We start from the raw sequence: 18,499 nt of genomic DNA on the forward strand, positions 1-18,499 counted from the left end.
CTGGCAGAGCAGCGGTGAGTCTTATTAAACAGCACCATCTAGTGGAGGATTTATTCTGAGGTCCTAACACCTGTTTTTAGTAACATTTGCTACTACAAAAACTACAACTCCCAGCTTTCCAGAATGATACTTTGCTCTTTCCAAAAATAAAAGTACATACTCAACCATTTTTCTAGATGTACCTTTTTCAATCGGCAAAATAAATCTGAGAGCTACATTGAAGTACCAAGATGGACTTACACTTTGTAGGTTTTGGTATTTTCTTGGGATTTCATTTGTTGACACAAATAACACATGGATCACAAGCCTTGTTTACCTAGGAAACTTTTTAATTTCCCCCGAAAAATGACTTTTGTGAAACCATTTAATTGACAAAACAATCCCAACTAAAAGGTCCATTTAGCAGCAGTTCTGGAGCTTTAAATGACCTTCGAAGAGAGTTAAATTATTTGCCGTTTACAAGGCCAAGATTGAGCTAAACTTTTTAAACAAACATGGAAGAAAAGTATTACACGTTCTCAGAAAACTCAAATTAAATGGCAGATTGTGGACTTAATGCAGCAATACATAGAAAGTAATACTTAAAAGCTTCTAAATGGACCTAGAAGTGACATTATTTTGTTGACTGCTGTTTCCAAAATGGAGAATGAACTTTGAACCTCAAACTTTTCATTGTATTCCGACTCTTTTTATTGAGAATTTGACACAGTTACCAAACACAACTTAGAAAAACAGGAACAGAGCACCTTATTTTCACACCGTGGACACCAAGGACACTTTGACTTGTTGCTACAAACAGGAAACAAGGCCACTCCACTTTAAACCGAATGGTCCGTATGAGAGAAGAAGACAGCGGCTTTCTTTGAGGACGTTCAGGGAGGAAAAACAGACGACAAACTAAAAGCTCTACAGATCTCACTGACCCCGTCATGTGTTGGGTTTCACGGATGGTAAAGGAAATGACTGCAGCTAATGAAGGTATGAATGAATGCTGATTTACATTTAGGAGACAGCTTATTCATTTTAGCACGTTTCTTAGAGATGCACAGATTGCAGTTTTATTGGCAAACTCAAATTATTTAAAATGCAGATTTTCTTTCTATTATTGAAAGCATAAAAACACTTTTCTTTGGCAAAAGATACAAAATAAATGTTTAAAACATAAAAAATGCTATTAAAAAGCATACAAATTCTCCAATTGAATCAAAGTGACAGCACCTTGTTGATGTAAATACTGTTCCTTGTTTTCAAGGTGTTTCCTCTACTTTAGATTTGCAGGTGGTACAAATGGCAAGAGTAACGTTTTTTGCACTCACACTGAAACACTTCCACATCAACGACATAATGTGTGTGTGAAGTGACGCTGTGTACGCAACGTAAAGCCATATTGGCCTTTCTTGTTTTCCTTTATCCTTATTGTAATAACACTGCAATGACAGCATTATAAGGGTGCTTAACCAATACACCTAGTCTAAATCGGTGAATGCTGCCACACAGTCTTGACCAAAAAAGAGCTAGACACACATTTTAAATGAAATATCTTTCATTGAACACTCTTCCCCGATCTGTGAAAGAATCCTTTAGCTAATTTCCCATATTTGTTGTGAAAGAGTGGAGAGAGAGCGTCCATTCCATTACTGGACATATAACACTGGAGTTCACCGTCAGGGTTTACAGCTAGATGGCGCTCTGATGCTGCTTTTACAATAAAAAGCCCTCCTCCTCCTCCCAAACAAACCCATCTAGCCCTCTCTTCTCCACCTCCTTATTTTACCCAGTTTCTCTCTGTCACCATCTCTCTCCCTCCACACCCCCTTCCTTATCTCCTCCTCTCTCTACACATCTCTCATCTGTCTCTCCCTACCTCTCCTCACCTCTCTCTACCTCTCCTCCCTCCTCCCTCCCCCCATCACGTCTCCTCTGTCTTCACTGCGCTGCCACGGCCTGTGTCTCCCCCCCGGAGGTGGTCAGCTGCATCAGGCTGCCTGAAGCCGGACGGTCCACTCCTGTGGCCCAGCTGAAGAACATTCTGGAGGAAAACCGAGAAGGGAAACATTATTAGAGAACAATAGAGCTGGGTATCATTTAAAAAGTATATTATCTGTACTCTTCCAATATCAGAGTAGCACATGATAACAAAAGGCCCAACTGTAGCTGTGTACGCAACAGGATGTATGAGAAGGTGACACTGTTTTAGGCATATGATAGTTGTGTGAGAACGATTAACATGATGATTCAGCCTCTAAGGAGTTAGACATATGACAAGCATGATTGTTTCTGACGTGGGTCTTTGCCAATCTGAAGTAAACATTGAATACTGCTTTCTATTCCTCCATCTTGTGACTGTGTAACTCCCTCTCTTGTATATCAGCATGTGAAGGACACTGTTCAGGAACTAGTTGATGCTCTGTATGTGACGACTACTTCCATTCTTGAGAGGATCATAAATACGTGTATCCTGAATATTGAAGCTCAAGCCGGTGACGAGTGATATTTTCCTAACATTATCACAACTCCTAACCATTATATTACACAAATAAAAAGTATATACAAAATATTAAAATACTTACAGTATGTATGTACTTGTATTTTACATTTAACTCTACCAGACCTGATACAACTGTAACTATAAAGTGCAATTGTTGTTCTTAAATTTGATATCATAAATAAGTTGCCCCTTTTCTTATTTTTGAATGAGCGATTAGTGAAAAATGGTGTGTTTGTTTGCAGGTATTGCTCAAAAGAGATTTTATTTCCAAGGTTAAGTAAAATAGAATACAATTCAATAACATACAATAGTGTGTTTCCAAAGCAATAGTGTATACTACTGTAGATATAAACATATTCAGGTTTTATGAATGAAGTTTGGCATTTGCACTGCATTTGTATTTTAAGGGGAAAATGGACAATGAAGCACTACGTCCCTTCATTTCCTGTCAGCAGCCGTTTCTATTCCTGTCCTCAGACCCTCATCTGTTTCCTCGGGGATTATCAAACTGGATCAAATCCCGTCTAATCTCCCCGACACGAAGCCTTAACACCAACGTCTGTCTTAAAGCAGCCAGGGTTTATTCAGGACGTTTTCATGACCTAAAATGGTACTTCAATTAAGTCCATGTTCTAGTTTTTGTTGTTTTCAAAATGTAACAAAAGTGAAATAAATACATGTATATCAAATCCTCTCTTCCCTGTTTTAGAATAGATGGATGAATACAGAAATATAAATCACCTGTTGCATATTTTTTGTAGTTTGCATTCGTTTTGACAGTAATACATCCTAAGAAAACAACATGACACACATCTGTATTGTAAGGTAAATGGTTCATGGTGTAGACTAGGATTACATGTTTGATGTAGATGTGTTTGGCTAGTATAAGTAAGAGAATAAATGTCATAAATAATACAAACAAAGACAGAAAAATGTATGAGCTACAGTCATGAGCCGGCAGGGAACACAAACACCCAGACGTCAATCGTTCTGCACTGCCAGACATCTAGCGGAGAAATGTCACATTTTGATTCTCTCTCCTTCTCTTTTTGTATGTTACATTTGACATGAATGCGAGTAACCATCCAGCACCCAGGAATATTTACACAAAGCTTACAGAACACCTACTTTACTACAGGAAGGTTGGATTACTGTAATGGTATATTAAGTGTAATTGAATTTTAAAACGTTAAAACTCCCGTTTAAAAATTTAAATTACATTTTTTATCACAACTGATATTTTACAGAAAACAGATTCATTCAGAAATTGTTTGGCAGATTATTCGAAAAACAATATCCTCTTCTGTAATAACTAGAAATAAATGGTGATTATAATTTTTTCAAGACAAGTGATGTACTGTAAATAACAAAACAAACACGAGATTGATAATGTAATATCATTGGAGTGTGGACCTATCTTCAATGCAAGAATCTAAGGAAAGCACTGATGTGTGCATTTCATGATGTTTCCATTATGACTTAAAACCAAATACAGCCATTTAGACTAGAACCACTTTTAAAAACGACACTATAGCAAAAATAAATAACATTATATAGATTTGTATTGATGAAAACATCTATGCAAGCATGTCACAGCTGCTCTCTCCAGCCTGTATATCACACGATGACTTATTATCCGCTCACTCACTCTGCGATGTACTCCAGTGTCGTCCAGGAGCTGAAATCTGCGTCAGGCATGAACTTCCTGTTCATCGGCGTATCCAAGGTAACCCTGTCAAATTAAGGCAGATGACAATCAGGGGAGTGACGGCAGCGAGAGAGAAAAGAGAGGCGGGCTCACACACACACACACACACACACACACACACACACACACACACACACACACACACACACACACACACACACACACACACACACACACACACACACACACACACACACACACACACACACACACACACATCACACACACACACCACACACACACACACACACACACACCACACACACACACACACACACACACACACACACACACACACACACACACACACACACACACACACACACACACACACACACACACACACACACACACACACACACACACACACACACACACACACACACACACACACACACACACACACACACACACACACACACACACACACACACACAACACACACACACACACACACACACACACACACCCACACACACACACACACACACACACACCACGACTTCAATATCACTCATCAATTCCACACTGCCCGCTTTTCTTTTCACCTTTAGAACTATTCTGATATTAACATGCAGCGTTCCTGTTCAACAGCTTATGATCAACAAAACATCCTGACCTAGGTCTTCTGTAGTATTTCTGAGGGAATTACAATGGGCATATGCTTCGTAGATCCATTTAAATAACAACAAGAACATAGCTTTAATAGAGCAGAATATTATATATATGCTGTTGGTACCTGTACATGTGGATAAATATGTAAATTGTAATCCCTGTACATTTTGCTGTATGATGTCCTTGTGTTGTTCTGTTGTTCTGTTGTTTATGTCTTCTTGTGGAACCTACTGCTGCAGGTCTCCCTTGAAAAAGAGATCATTGATCTCAATGGGATTTGACCTGGATAAATAAAGGTTTTGAATTGAATATTATTGTAGAAAGACTGAGGCTGATTAACTGATTGGTCTCTAAAAATGTTAAGAAATTGAGTCTTTTGAGTCTTTTGTGAGACAAAGGTCCAAAAGTACTCACTTAAATATGATATAAAACAAATGCAGGAAGTCGCCTTATTTGAGAGCCTGAAAAAAGCCTTTTCTGCCCAACTATTATCAATTAACAAGATATATATGCCGTTGTATTCCGTCAATGAGTATTTGGTGCAGCTGTAAATATAATGACTTGTTTTTCCGCTGAACAAATGCAATGCAGTGTTGGTATATGATGGTACAGCGGGAGTGGGGGTGGGGATGCAGGCTGTAGCAGAAATGCAAGTCATGGGGCTAATGCAGAACAGATGTGACAGCTGAGGAAGACTCACTGCAGCCTCATGATGGTGGAGAATACAACCAGAGAGAGAGCAGGACCAGTGTCACGATGACTCTGCAAAAACTGGTTTTAAATTCAGAGGAGGCGATGATGCAAAAGAGACTGAGCGTAACGCATCCAAAACAGATCATGGGCAGCACAACAGATCTGCAGCCTGTTCCATCTGTCAGTCCTTATCTCCACCCAGCACTTATCCATGGCATCAACATAGAAATCTGAGTCGCGGTTTTATTCTACGGCACATTGTTTTTTTATTCCGACTGTTTTTGCTGGCTGCTAAAAGAGAATTTAAAGCTGCACTGTGCAACATATTTATGCTAAATATCATAATTATTACCCTGAGCACAACATGAGGCTTTAACATATAAGATATTTGTCTCAACAGTAACTCAGACCTGTATATCTTTAATACAACAGTGCTGCTGGATATGAACTCAATGGCTAACAATGACAATGCCAGTAAAATGAACCCCAATAACATCCAACAAGCAGTGACATAGTGCAGTGCTTCATGCGGAGGATTAAGATACAGAAACTAGGGCTGCACGATATATCGTGTCGTGACGATAATCGCGTTATGCGCATGCGCGATATTCACATCGTTTGATGTGCATTTTTTTTTTTTTTTAGGACGTGCGATATTAAGAAGGCAAATGAACTCAAACACGTCATGTTACAATTATTTTTTGCTGCTTGCTACAAAAGGAAAACTCACGCGGCTCTCATGCTAGGGGTACTTGAGTGAGTGACATGCAGGCTCTGCATGCACAGCAAACCACCAATCACAACCATTCTTGATCAGATCACAGCAGGATAAGCGAGCTAGCTCATCTGATAACTTAAGATCCAGCAGTCCGTGACTAAAATCCTTCATCCGGTAAAATATTGTAAAAAAATACCAATTGTATAGCATTAAAGTTCAAGACAGGATGGTTTGCGGACAAAATAAACTGTCTTTTCTTCAATTCCTGTATTTTTTCATATATATATATATATATATATATATATATATTAGTGCTGTCAAAATTATCGCGTTAACGGCGGTAATTAATTTTTTGAATGAATTGAGTTAAAATATTTAACGCATGTGTAGAATGGCCCGCCCCATACGTGCCACCAGTGGCAGCGCCAGGGTATGGCTGGGGTAGGCTACAATACACCCATACCAAGAAATGGCTTAGCCCCACCATGAAAAATGATGTTAAAGTAAGCAAAATGAAGTCTGCCAACTCGCGCGGAGTAAATTGCACAGACAGCAGTTAGTCAGATGGATTTCAGTAGCCACGGTTTTGAAAACTTTTGTCACGTAGTGATCGTCTTCTCAATAGAACATCTTTGATAACGGCGCTGTGTTGTTGCAGGAAGTCCCGACGGAGAATACTTTTGCTGTAGTACAGGGGTGCACATAACTGGTACGCAGGTTATGTGCGTAATCTCTCTGAAATGCGTACCGTCACTTGTGAAATGCGTCACTTGTGTCACAAAGCGCATTTGCGTACCGACATACTTGTGAAGCTTTTCCAGAAGGCGGTTAGATCACCGGACGACAGAGTCGGTCTCCGTGTGCACAGACAGGGCTGCTGTTAACGTCGGTCTGTACAACGGCATTGTGCCAAAACTACGCCAACCGGCTGCGGAGGGAGACTCCCCCCTTCACTGGAGAACTGCGCTAAAACAGCTGATCGTTCACACTCTGTGGTCACGAAGTACTCCACTAGCCGCCGCCCCCCCCCCCTCTGTCGACTTTCCTGAAGTATTCCCCCGTTGATAGAAATCAACACGTAATGAATTAAGACCCCACGGTTTGATGATTGATAGGTGTGTGGGTTGTCTTTCATTTTGACACGCAGAACAATGTTATAATAAACATAGATACTGTATGTTAAATGGATATATCCGCCTTCTTTCATTTATCTTTCCATTCCCACAACAATATACATAAATAAATGGCATATTTTGGACATAGTTCGAATGGTGATTAATCATGATTAATTAATTTTTAAGCTGTGATTAATCTGATTAAAAATTGTAATCGTTTGACAGCCCTAATAAATATATATATATATCGCAGGGGAAAAAATATCGCAATGTCAGTTTTTTCCAATATCGTGCCGCCCTAACAGAAACATATGTTTTTGGTCTTTATTGTTCTCATGCTGCAGCTCCTCTTTTCACCATGTCATTATGTTACGGAAGAAAACAAAGGAGTCAATGGAGGCGTTTCAGGCAGTGGGGGAGAGAGAAACTCCCTCTGGAGGGAACTTTGGGATTTTAGCCTTTGCAGACCATTAACATGCACAAATACCCATTTAACACACTACAGGAAAGGAAAACCCCAAAAAGCAGAATAGGGGCCGTTTAAAGTTGCAAAATCTGTTTACTGTAGACAACTACAGCTGTTACCAGTATCGTGGCTGGATGAAAAAGTTGAAAAGTCATAATGGACCATTAGCTTTAGTTACGGTTTTGAACTGTTTCTAAGGTAACAGACATGGGGCAGCCGTATCTTATAATCCTGTGACTCACGGCTCTTCAGAGAGAAACTTTTTTTATTAAAAGTGAAGGGCATCAGTCATTGAATAGTGCCACGTTCTTCTACCAAAAATCTAGCATTTTAATTCTAAATTCTCACAAATGCACGATCAAGAAGTGGGTCAATTATGCTCCGAGTATGATTTTAGAAGTATGTTTAAACAAATCAAAATTCTGTGCCATTTATTAAAACTGTTGCGCCTCAAAAACCAAATACAGCCACTCCTGCAAAAGATAGCAAGCCACAAACATTTCTAGAGCCACGGGTTGAGGGTATTTGAGACTCAAAAGACCCGTTGGTGGACTATTACCCCTTTCCTGTGACTGTGATGTTTTAAAATCATCCCCTCAGGACATGTGTATTGAGTGTATCGAGTGTGTACACAACATCTCACTGAAGTACTCACGGTAGTATCGCCACAGCAGCGGCTCCTGAAGGCATCCCACTGTTCTTCGCTGCGAGGCTCTGACACAGCTGGTGGACAGCAGCTTTGGCCATGCCGTAGCCCACCATGCCTGCCGGGTACACACAGAATATTTATTTTAGAGTCCTGGAAGAAAATTCAGTTTGCAAAGAAACATCAGATGCATCACACACTGTGCCGAGGAGCGGATGACATTGATTTAGTAGCAGGAGGTCAAGTGGATAGAAAATTGGAGAATCCATGAAAGAAACATCTTGAGATTTTTCAAACTGAACCAGGGATGTTTCAGTTTTATAAAAGGCTCGGATATGCAGGATGCAAACAATTCAATTTCATGATAAACAAAACAGCTTGTTCTCTTCTCTAAAGTGAATCTGTTCTTGAACACCATGTTTCTGCACAGACCTTGGATGAAGTTAAAACAAATGTTTTCTATTTCAGCATCTGGAAACAATAAGTGCTTTTCCCCCAAAACATCTAACAAGCTTTCTGAAGAATGCTAAGCCTCCGCCCACCGACTAAACCAATCTTATGACAGGCTTACACAGATCTGACCAATGGGAACAAGGGGTGGTGACATGGATTTTAATACAAGCTTTACAAAAAGAAGGCATGAGATAGAATTGTAGGACTTTGAAATCAACACAGCTATGATTTTCAAGGCCCAGCTTTAAGCCTCTTGTATGTGACAGGTCACATGTGGATGAACTAGTGAGCATCCATTGTCCAACTTCAAATGTTATCTTAGTTCTTGTGTAACCTGTGAGAGTAAATATTTAGTTAGAACCAATATCTACCTAGGAAATAGTTTGTGACTGAATTAAAACAAGTGGCGCCACACAATCTACTCAGTAAAAACGTTATTCAACTATATTTCAACTTTTATAGGTTTGAAGATGAAATGGGAAATAAGATCAGATGTAGCTAGAATCTGAGAGGCTTTACAAAGGACTTTATTCAGCCAATGCATTACAAATTATATTTTATTGTCCTAGATTGACACTACAGTCAATATAGAGGTTTCTTTATATCCAAGGCGATTGAAAATCCTGTACTACAGAACATTTTTAGGCAAATCTTCATTTACTATGTGTAAGAATTAAAACACTATGGTTTCTGTGCATCCATTTTTATTTATTCGTTTATTTGGCAGGCACAATGCACAGTAATGAACACTTAAAACATTCAAATGTGTCAAGCGTAACAGTGCCAGATTTAGCTTTGAGCTAATTTCCATCCGCAGTCCCTCACATAAAACATTTAAGAAAATTACATTTTACAAACATAGCAAAAACAAACACTGAAGTCTATCATTTCCAAATGTAGAGGATAATCAGATTGGAGATTAGGGTAAAAAAAGTCACATGGTGATCACGGAAAAGACCTGTTGGCGTATAGGGCTCAACTTCTGTTTTAAAATCCTAAATCAAAAGGTTAGGATTATTTTAAAAAGCCCTTCACGAGGTTTAGCAACCATTTCTGGGCATGTTTAGAGTTACAAATAGAAATTAATGATTGATTCAGAATAGAAAACTTGTTTTTGGTCACTACAAAAAACATTAAATCCCCATAAAATCTTGTATTTTATCACTTTCAATACTCTGCTTGTGATTTCCAACATCTGTTGTTAATATTTCCATCGTTTTCCTGGTGTTAATGAATTCAAAACCCATTTTTAACAACAAACTTCAAAGTAATTTAGTTATCATTTTGAGCTTTTCTCGTTTTTGCTGTACGGATAATCAGGATCTGGTCAATGATCATCAATTTCTTACTTTCTTTTTATCAAAGCAAAGAAAGGACGACGAACCTCCCAACAGTGTTTGTTAGATTTGTTGACATCTGGCTCTTGATATTGGTATTCATTTGGGATTTGTGGAAATTAGATGACGTTCACAATCCCTAAAAAAAGTCAGCTATGCACGTTCCTACACAGTAAATAATACAGAACAATATAAATCAGGAACCCCAAAACTGCATCAGTGCAATAAACACACTTGTTAGTCAAAACTGCTGAGTCATTCCCTCCATAAGCCAGCAGTAAATGACTTCATGTGCCTTCTTTGTGCTGTCTGCTGAGCCGGGGCTTTGCTGTGGAGTTGGATCTCGGCCCATCACACGGTTAGCGCGGACACAGGGGGAGACTGGGCATCACATGGCAGCAAACCAAAGCCGTCTGGATGCCACAGAGGCTGACATGAGGCCGGCTGGTGTCGCATTAACCATGGTTAACTGCCTAAAATCAAATTCCCCAACACTCCATCCAAAAAGTGGGAAGATAGGGTTTCTGTGGCTGTTAACTTTTATATTCAAACAGATTTGGGTTAATTGTTAATTTGTCTGTTTTAAACCTACCTTTGTGCAAGAATTTGGTTAAAAAAAAAGCAGCTTATATCTACACATCTTGACCTATAATTAACGAACCAATAACTACATTAACAACATACAGAGACCTTTACTGCCTTCCTCGCCAGACACTTTCATATTTTCCCCAAATCTTTATGGGTAAAAAAAAAAGAATCACTATTGAGAGGTACTTCATCCTTTCTTTGTGATTGAATTAGAAAGTCACAAGTTAATGAGCGATGACCTCATTCTGATACTCTCTTTTCTCCGTTCAAACCCATCTTCAAACTTGGGTCTTCATCATGATCTCCCACTACACATCTGTGAAGATTTGTGTCTCGCATGGTTGCAACGTTATGTAATGTGATTTACTGTAGCTGTGGACAAATCTGCTTTAAGGCCTTTTTTTTGCTAACCGTCCTAAAAGTCCACATTGAGCTCGGAAAATGGTGTTTAGTTATGCTTCTCAAATATGTTTTAGAACCAGCTGCAAAATGAGCTGAAACTCGTGAAGCTGGTCTCTCTGAAGTGCTTTTTAATGACCAAGAATCAGGCAGCTCTGTCTGGATAGATGCTTTGTAGTATGATGTTCTGATAGTAACTATGATATGTTTTCTGTTTGTGTCTTCAATTTGTTGTCGAACTGTGCTGCTGCCTATCTCAGACAGTACTCGCTTGTTAAAGAGATATTTGAAGCTTTCTATAGTTTGAGAACTAACCAACATCATCTCTTTTCAGCTTGAGACCATCTGTGTTTTTCCTCACAGTTAACCAGTCCTATACTATTTGTTGTTTATGCTTTCTTTAGACCTTAGCTGTTTTAATAAACCCGAATGAGTTACATTTTAATTAATCACCTGCTGTTGTAGAGTAAGTCAGGGTTGAGTCAATTGCTCAAGGACACAAACAGAGCACAGGATGGCTGATGGAGAAACAACAGAGCCCATAAGCTTTTCTACCTTTTACCTCCTGTTTTGCTTCTCGGATCTATTTTATCGACACATTTTCCTCACATTGTTGTCAGCTCTGTGCGAGATCCCCCGTGTCTCTGATCAGTATGTCAATTCCCCGGTCAAAGCCCCGCGGCGCTTTCTTATTACCTCCATTATTTGAATTGGCAGGTTGGACAACAAAGCTATACGCACAATGTAGTCTCCAATATACCCTGCAAACCCTGACGTGACCCGTGGCCAAACCAGGTCATCATGATGAGAAAGGTAAACAACTAATGTGTGTGTGTGCGTGTGTGTTACCTCCAGTGCCTGACATAGCTGCTTTAGCCCCGGACAAAGTCAATAGTCCGCTCGGTTTGAGGTGCAGAGCGGCAAGGTGGCTGGAGATAGTGGAGGTCCACACACTCTGTTTCCACATCAGATCAGTGTTTTTGTATAAATCTATAAGATAGGTGGGAAAAAAAACGTTAAAAAGGACAGCCTCATATTAATTAGCTGGCATCTTATTCTTTCACACACACACACGGGTTTTGGGCCGAGGGCGACACCGTACTTCCGGTATCAACCATTTCACGCGAGGTGCATACATAATATCATAGTCGATTGCCTTAATCAATATAGTCAACTCTAAAATACCACATTGTGACAAGTGGGGTATTCACCTGGTGTTTCCAGAAGATAGACGTAGATGCTGCCAAAATTGACCGAAGGCCACTTTTGAGGGTCGTAATTCCATACATTGTACATCCAACAACCCACACAGCTCTAGTTTACGCTGGTAACGACCTAGAGCACACCCCTCAAGTCCAGAGATGTAATCCGAAGACATGCAGCGATTTCTTCGGTCGTTAAATCAGAAAAAAAAACCTAGTATAAAGCACTGAATGGTTTAGGCCCAAAATACATTTCTGACCTCCTGCTAAATTATGAACCATCCAGATCTCTCAGGTCTTCAGGGACTGGTCAGCTTTCTGTCCCCAGAGTCAGAACTAAACATGGAGAAGCAGCGTTCAGTTATTATGCTCCAAATATCTGGAACAAACTCCCAGAAACCTGCAGGTCCGCTGCAACTCTGACTACTTTTAAATCCAGGCTGAAGACTTTTCTTTTTGTCGCTGCTTTTAATTGAACTATTCATATCTTAGACAGCACTGTAACTTTTATCCATGTACTTTTTTCTTTTAATGTTTATTTTATTAGCTTTTCTTTTTAATGATTGATTTTAAATGCCATTTTCTTAATGTCTTTCATTTTTTGTAAAGCACTTTGAATTGCCTTGTGTTGAAAAGTGCTATATAAATAAACTTGCCTTGCCTTGCCTAGTGCGCTCTGCCTGGCTACATTAGCTAGCTGTTTATATAGCATTGCCAGGATTTTTGCACCTCCAGAAAAATGGCGTCTTTATAAAAAAAAATATGGCTCGCGTTGCATTGTGGGTAGCTGTGACGTCACTGTGTGTGAAAGAATAGCTCTTCCAACACACTAGTTCCATATGTATTATCTTATTTTGTTCAACTTTGGGTATACGCTGTGAAATATGAGAGTTACTTAAAAAGATCAATACCACTTTCATGTCTGTCAGTAAAAAATAAGATGTATAGTCTGTTAGCTTAGCAAGGACTGGAAACAGGGGAAATGCTAGCCTGGTTCTGTCCATTAGTAACACAATCTGAATACCAGCACCTAAAAAGGCGCAAATTAACACGTTATATCTCATTGGCTGATGCAAATAGTATCCTTTGGTAATTTTTAGTGGGTTGGTCTATTTATTATAGTGTAGTCTCACGTTTTCTATCAAGTATTCTTTCTATGCATTTATTACATTTGTAAAGTTATTTCTTCAATAATATCTAATTGAATGTTATCTAATACAATTCAATAACATCTAGGATAACTTATAACGGGAGCTATGCCTTCTGCCCTCCCACTTTGCCTAAGTGTATTAATATTAAATTAGTAGAAAAACAGAAAACTTTCAATCTAAACCGATCATTTCTTGAATTAGACCAAGTTTTTTGTTTTTCAACACATACATTTTTGAGCAGAGATTAAGAGATGTTTGGAGGTAGGATTTTGTTTTTTTCGGGTAGAGCAATGCTAGCCGTTTCCTACCCTTCCATTATTTATGCTAAGCTAGAACACTCGGCTGCTTCCTATTTACCGTACAACTTATTTGGGCTGCATGGCTGAAGGAAACAAATGGCTGATGATTAATGTTACAGCAAACAAAAAGGTTAAACTTTGACCTTTGGAGCTACAGCTTCCTCCCGCCCAGCCTCCGGCTACACACAAGATGGCGTCCACTTTCAGTTCCCCTAGCAACTGCGCCACATCTGCCGTCACCTATCGGACAAAACGAGAGATAACCAAGAACGTCTTATGTATGGAGCCAGGAGTGAATGGCATTTCAACGACAACCAGTACCTCTCAGCTCATACACCAGCTGGAAATATTTAATACACATTGTACACTGTATTCAGAACAACAAACAAAATCAGCAACACATTTGCAGTAGGAGATAAATAAATGGAATACAATACATTAATAAAATGTATTGTGGCAAAGAAAACTACATGAGATATGCAAACTAATTTACAAAATGCATGTGACCTGGCTAAATTATTCCTGCAATAATGTACAAGGACCTGACATAGACAGAACTAATCAGTAATTAAGGGAAACTTTAAAGTATAGAGGAAACAATTGTGCTGGATGTCAATGTGACCGATCCTTCATTTTGCCTGAAATAGTTTTCTCTCTGTTGTCCTTGTTTTAAGAGAGATATAAATGATATAGACATTATTTAAAAACAAAGAAGTAAAATGTGCCACTATATTATTCACTTCATAATGTATCAATACAATGTGTTAATAATTTTATTTTGTATTTTATATTTGTGTTGGCGTGAACAGTATCAGAACAGCATTAACCAGATACAAAGCATATACAAAAGATGTATGGACTACTCCTGTCAAGCCGCTGCAAATACATATAGTTCAAGTTGTATTCAATTACAAATTATATCTTAAAACGAAATGCTTGGATTAATGCTTCAGTAGCATTAAACAGAGCAGCAAAACTATCGAAGTCGGTGAGAAACACAACAAAATGATAACAACATTCACATTTCCTCCTTGTTTTCTTCAGTTTGACCTGAACGCAGCATTGGCGCATACACACAGTGAAACTGAATGCAGAAAAAAGCTATTAAAAACCTATTTATAAGCTACAACATTCATAACAACCGTTAGACTTTAGCTGCAGGTTGTAACAGGTCTACTACTAGCCTACATCTTAGCCCATCAGTTTAACATTAAACAAAAACAAATATTGTTAATAATCATTATAAAACTCACCTGTCCTGCCTGCTCGTTGAAAGATTCACTGGACTTCACAATCACGTTGTCGTTTGCCTCCTCGTTTGCAGCCATATCGATGGAAGTAACCCACTATGCATTCATAAAAAACATAGAAACACACTTAGCTTATCATTTTGCAGTGTGTTAGCAGCTAAGCTAGGATATGCGTGCTATCACTCACCCATCCTTTGGATTTAAAATGCAGCACACACTTGGAGCCCAGCGCTCCTCTTCCTCCATAAACGATCACCCGGTTAGCAGCAGCCATGTTTGGGGTCAGTTAGTGTCAGAGTTAATGCTGTGTGTTTGCAGAGAGCTGAGTGAGAGCTGAGGCTAAACTGCAGTTGAAATACAGGCAGAGAGAGGAAGGGAGGGAGGGAGAGAGAGAGAGAGGGAGGAGGGGGGCGTTTCTTCTGCAACAGGTTGGTGGAGCTAATGCTGCTTTCATAGGCGCTCGGAAATGCTACTATTACAAGGAGAACAGATCCCAACGCATGCACAACTTATACTTTTTTTGTTGTTGAAATAGCAACATGGTCCATGGACAAGTGCAATATCCAAATTGCATTCAGTGCAGTATTTGGGCAACATATGTGAAAGTATCTGAATAAAGTTTCGTGGTGCTGCATGGAGGATACAAACAGGATTCTACATAGGCTACTTCTTCCACACGTGGATATGACGAACTGGAGAATACTAGAGGTGATTGACAACTGTCACTACCCGATCTGCAGCTCTGCCCGATCTGCAGTGCGCATGTGCGAGATGGTCCGCCATATTGGACAACTCCCAACGGCAACCCAAGTAGGACAACATTGACACAGTGGCTTTTGGCAAATCTCAAAAGACAGCTATCATATACTGAATACATATTTACTGTGTATGTGTGCAAAAATGTATGGCATATCTGTCTAACAGAAGTTAAATTCATTCCTCACTTATTCTGACAATGTACTTAACCCCAAATAAAAGAACCCAATAAAAAGAGTTGTTAAATAATAGTGAAGTCACGTTGTAATAACAATAACTCATCTCTCTCGAGTTTTCCTTTTGAGCTTTGCCAAAAGCCACTGTGTTAATATTGTCCTACTTGGGTTGCCGTCCAGAGTTGTCCAATATGGCGGACCATCTCGCACATGCGCACTGCAGATCGGGCAGAGCTGCAGATCGGGTAGTGACAGTGATGACCGGGGTTTTATCAAGCCCCCAGGAAGTGCGCCGGACTCAGATGAAAATATTCGTGCTGGCCAAACGGCGGTACTACACTTCCGTTTGGTTGCCAGGCCCGGAAACACTTTTTCCCATTGACTTACATGGGGAAAGAGTGGTCTGTAACTCGTTGGATAATTTTTTTTAAACTAAATAAACTACCCAGTATGAACACTTGTATAGCCCTTATTAAAAACATTCGTTCCTCAAGTTGTAAACATTTGCTAATAACGTTATTCTGAGAGTTATTTCCCTCTGCATTATGAACGCGCATCTAACCCACGGGACCGCGCCGCCCGGCACGTTCAAGTTACGTGTCCCGACCAATCAGAGCACACTGTGCTCACAGGGAGGGTGGGGCTGGAACTATTGGAGCTACAACGAGCCGTTAAAGGCAGAGAGTGAAATTCAGTGAATAGAATACACGTAGTTTAGAGATGCTGTATGAGAAACCAATGTGAGTTGCGTTTATCTTTACCCATGGATGCACAATAAGAACGGATCCATATCGTCTTACTGCCATCCCACGGAGCTGTAATAATGGATATATTGCACATGTTTGCTGTAATTCATTATCATACTACATGGGCTGTATGATTAAATCTTGTACCGTAAATGTTGTATTAAATAAAGTTAATATTACCGACATTATTAACGTCCCTGTAGCTTCGTATTGCACTAAGAAGCTTATTGCACTGTATATAAATATATATATATATACAGTGCAATAATAATTTCATGCTAAATGAAGCTCTGTTGGATATCACTAGATCCTGTTACAGCGTAATATAAGTACATAACGATTGATGTGTACATTAGCATCATTACTAGCTAGCTGCTAACTGCCGCCTCGTTCATATCAAATCCATGATAACAACAAACCATTACCATGCTGCAGAGATGGGGACTCGAGTCTGTGACTCGGACTCGAGTCGCACTTAAGTCGCACACACAGAGACTTCAGACTTGACTTGGACTCCTGCTCAAAAGACTTCGGACTCGACTTGGACTCGTGTGTTGGGACTCGTGAACAATCATCGTGTTTTCTATTTTTGGCGTATTAAAGGTGGGGTAGGTAAGTTTGAGAAACCGGCTCGAGATCGCTAGAATTTGAAAATACACAACCGGAGAAAATCTGCCACTTCCTCACAGAGCCCCTCCTCCAACACACACGAACGCGCACATGACCAATGAGGGCACGAGATAAGTTTGTGCCCCGATGGCAGGCTGACAGGCAGGTAGGCCATCCAGTTACTTTAGCTGGGCCGGTGTCAGTACCAGATATGTTCGGCCTACCAGATATGTTCGGGTGTATTTCCGTCGCATCCGTCATCCGTCATATCCGTCATATACTCACCTCCCTCTGCTCCCAGCGCTATGCTGCCACACACCGGCCGTCTGCGGAACTGCAGCCGGAGGAACTCGGTACAGCTTGTTATGTGTGTGTACTTAATTATTTACAATTAAAAAATATATATATTCTGCGTTACTTTAGCCAACACTTTTATAATATATAAGCCTGATCATGTCGTTGAAAGCAAGTACAGATGTTCTCCCTTTTCCACAGTTCTGTGTGAACTTCATCTAAGGCAGATGCTTTGCTTCTGCACCAGTTTAGCAGAAGTCTGTTTTGTAAGACTGGTTTTGTTGCAGTCTGTTCATGCTATGTGTTTCTTGCGTAAGACTATATACACACGGAACACATGTATTACAGGGCTGTACCCAGTGTGCTTCATAAAACATTTTTGAAGCTTATTTTTTTAAATTAAGCCGTTTCCATGTTATAACAGCATCTCGTTAAATCAATATCGGAAACAATAATTGTTTTTTTGTGGTTATTTAAATGTAATTTATGGTGCTGTTAGAGTGCTTATAGACTGACCCGTTAATACAGATGCCCCCCCCCCCCCCCTTTGTGTGCGGTGAGCTGGAGAGAAGGCAGTCTATTTATTTTGGTGAAAAAAAAACCCCTAACATATATGGATTGAATCAGAATATTGTGTTGGATCAAAACATATTGTACATTTTGAGAATTCTTACATCTATTACAATACATTTTGAGCTTTGGACAATGTTTGGATCAAACGAGCCAGAAACAACCTTAAGCAGCCACCACTGGAATATTATTGCAGTAATATTATAATACTAGTAGCCTT

At 39.6% G+C, this 18,499-nt stretch overlaps 1 protein-coding gene across 1 annotated transcript; it reads right to left on the reverse strand.

The window, feature by feature from the left end:
- Positions 1-666: 666 nt before the first annotated feature.
- Positions 667-15,588, reverse strand: LOC117546817 (dihydropteridine reductase-like). The gene is made up of 7 exons (XM_034217180.1): positions 15,316-15,588; positions 15,132-15,224; positions 14,022-14,118; positions 12,076-12,216; positions 8,459-8,567; positions 4,137-4,220; positions 667-2,029 (listed from the first exon to the last, which is right to left on the reverse strand). The coding sequence occupies exons 1-7, from the start codon at positions 15,400-15,402 to the stop codon at positions 1,927-1,929; spliced, it is 714 nt and encodes a 237-aa protein (XP_034073071.1). The 5' UTR covers positions 15,403-15,588; the 3' UTR covers positions 667-1,926.
- Between the last annotated feature and the right edge of the window lie 2,911 nt (positions 15,589-18,499).

Source organism: Gymnodraco acuticeps, unplaced genomic scaffold (genome assembly GCF_902827175.1).
Source record: "Gymnodraco acuticeps unplaced genomic scaffold, fGymAcu1.1, whole genome shotgun sequence".
Taxonomy (NCBI): Eukaryota; Metazoa; Chordata; class Actinopteri; order Perciformes; family Bathydraconidae; genus Gymnodraco; species Gymnodraco acuticeps.

What these genes read in the sequence shown, in the direction of transcription:
- LOC117546817 (XM_034217180.1), bottom strand. Translation starts at nt 15,402, where the DNA reads ATGGCTGCTGCTAACCGGGTGATCGTTTATGGAGGAAGAGGAGCGCTG. An exon ending in ATTTTAAATCCAAAGGATGG is followed by an intron (nt 15,225 to 15,315) that starts GTGAGTGATAGC and finishes ATGAATGCATAG; the next exon opens with TGGGTTACTTCCATCGATAT. An exon ending in ACACTGGAGTACATCGCAGA is followed by an intron (nt 2,030 to 4,136) that starts GTGAGTGAGCGG and finishes GTTTTCCTCCAG; the next exon opens with AATGTTCTTCAGCTGGGCCA.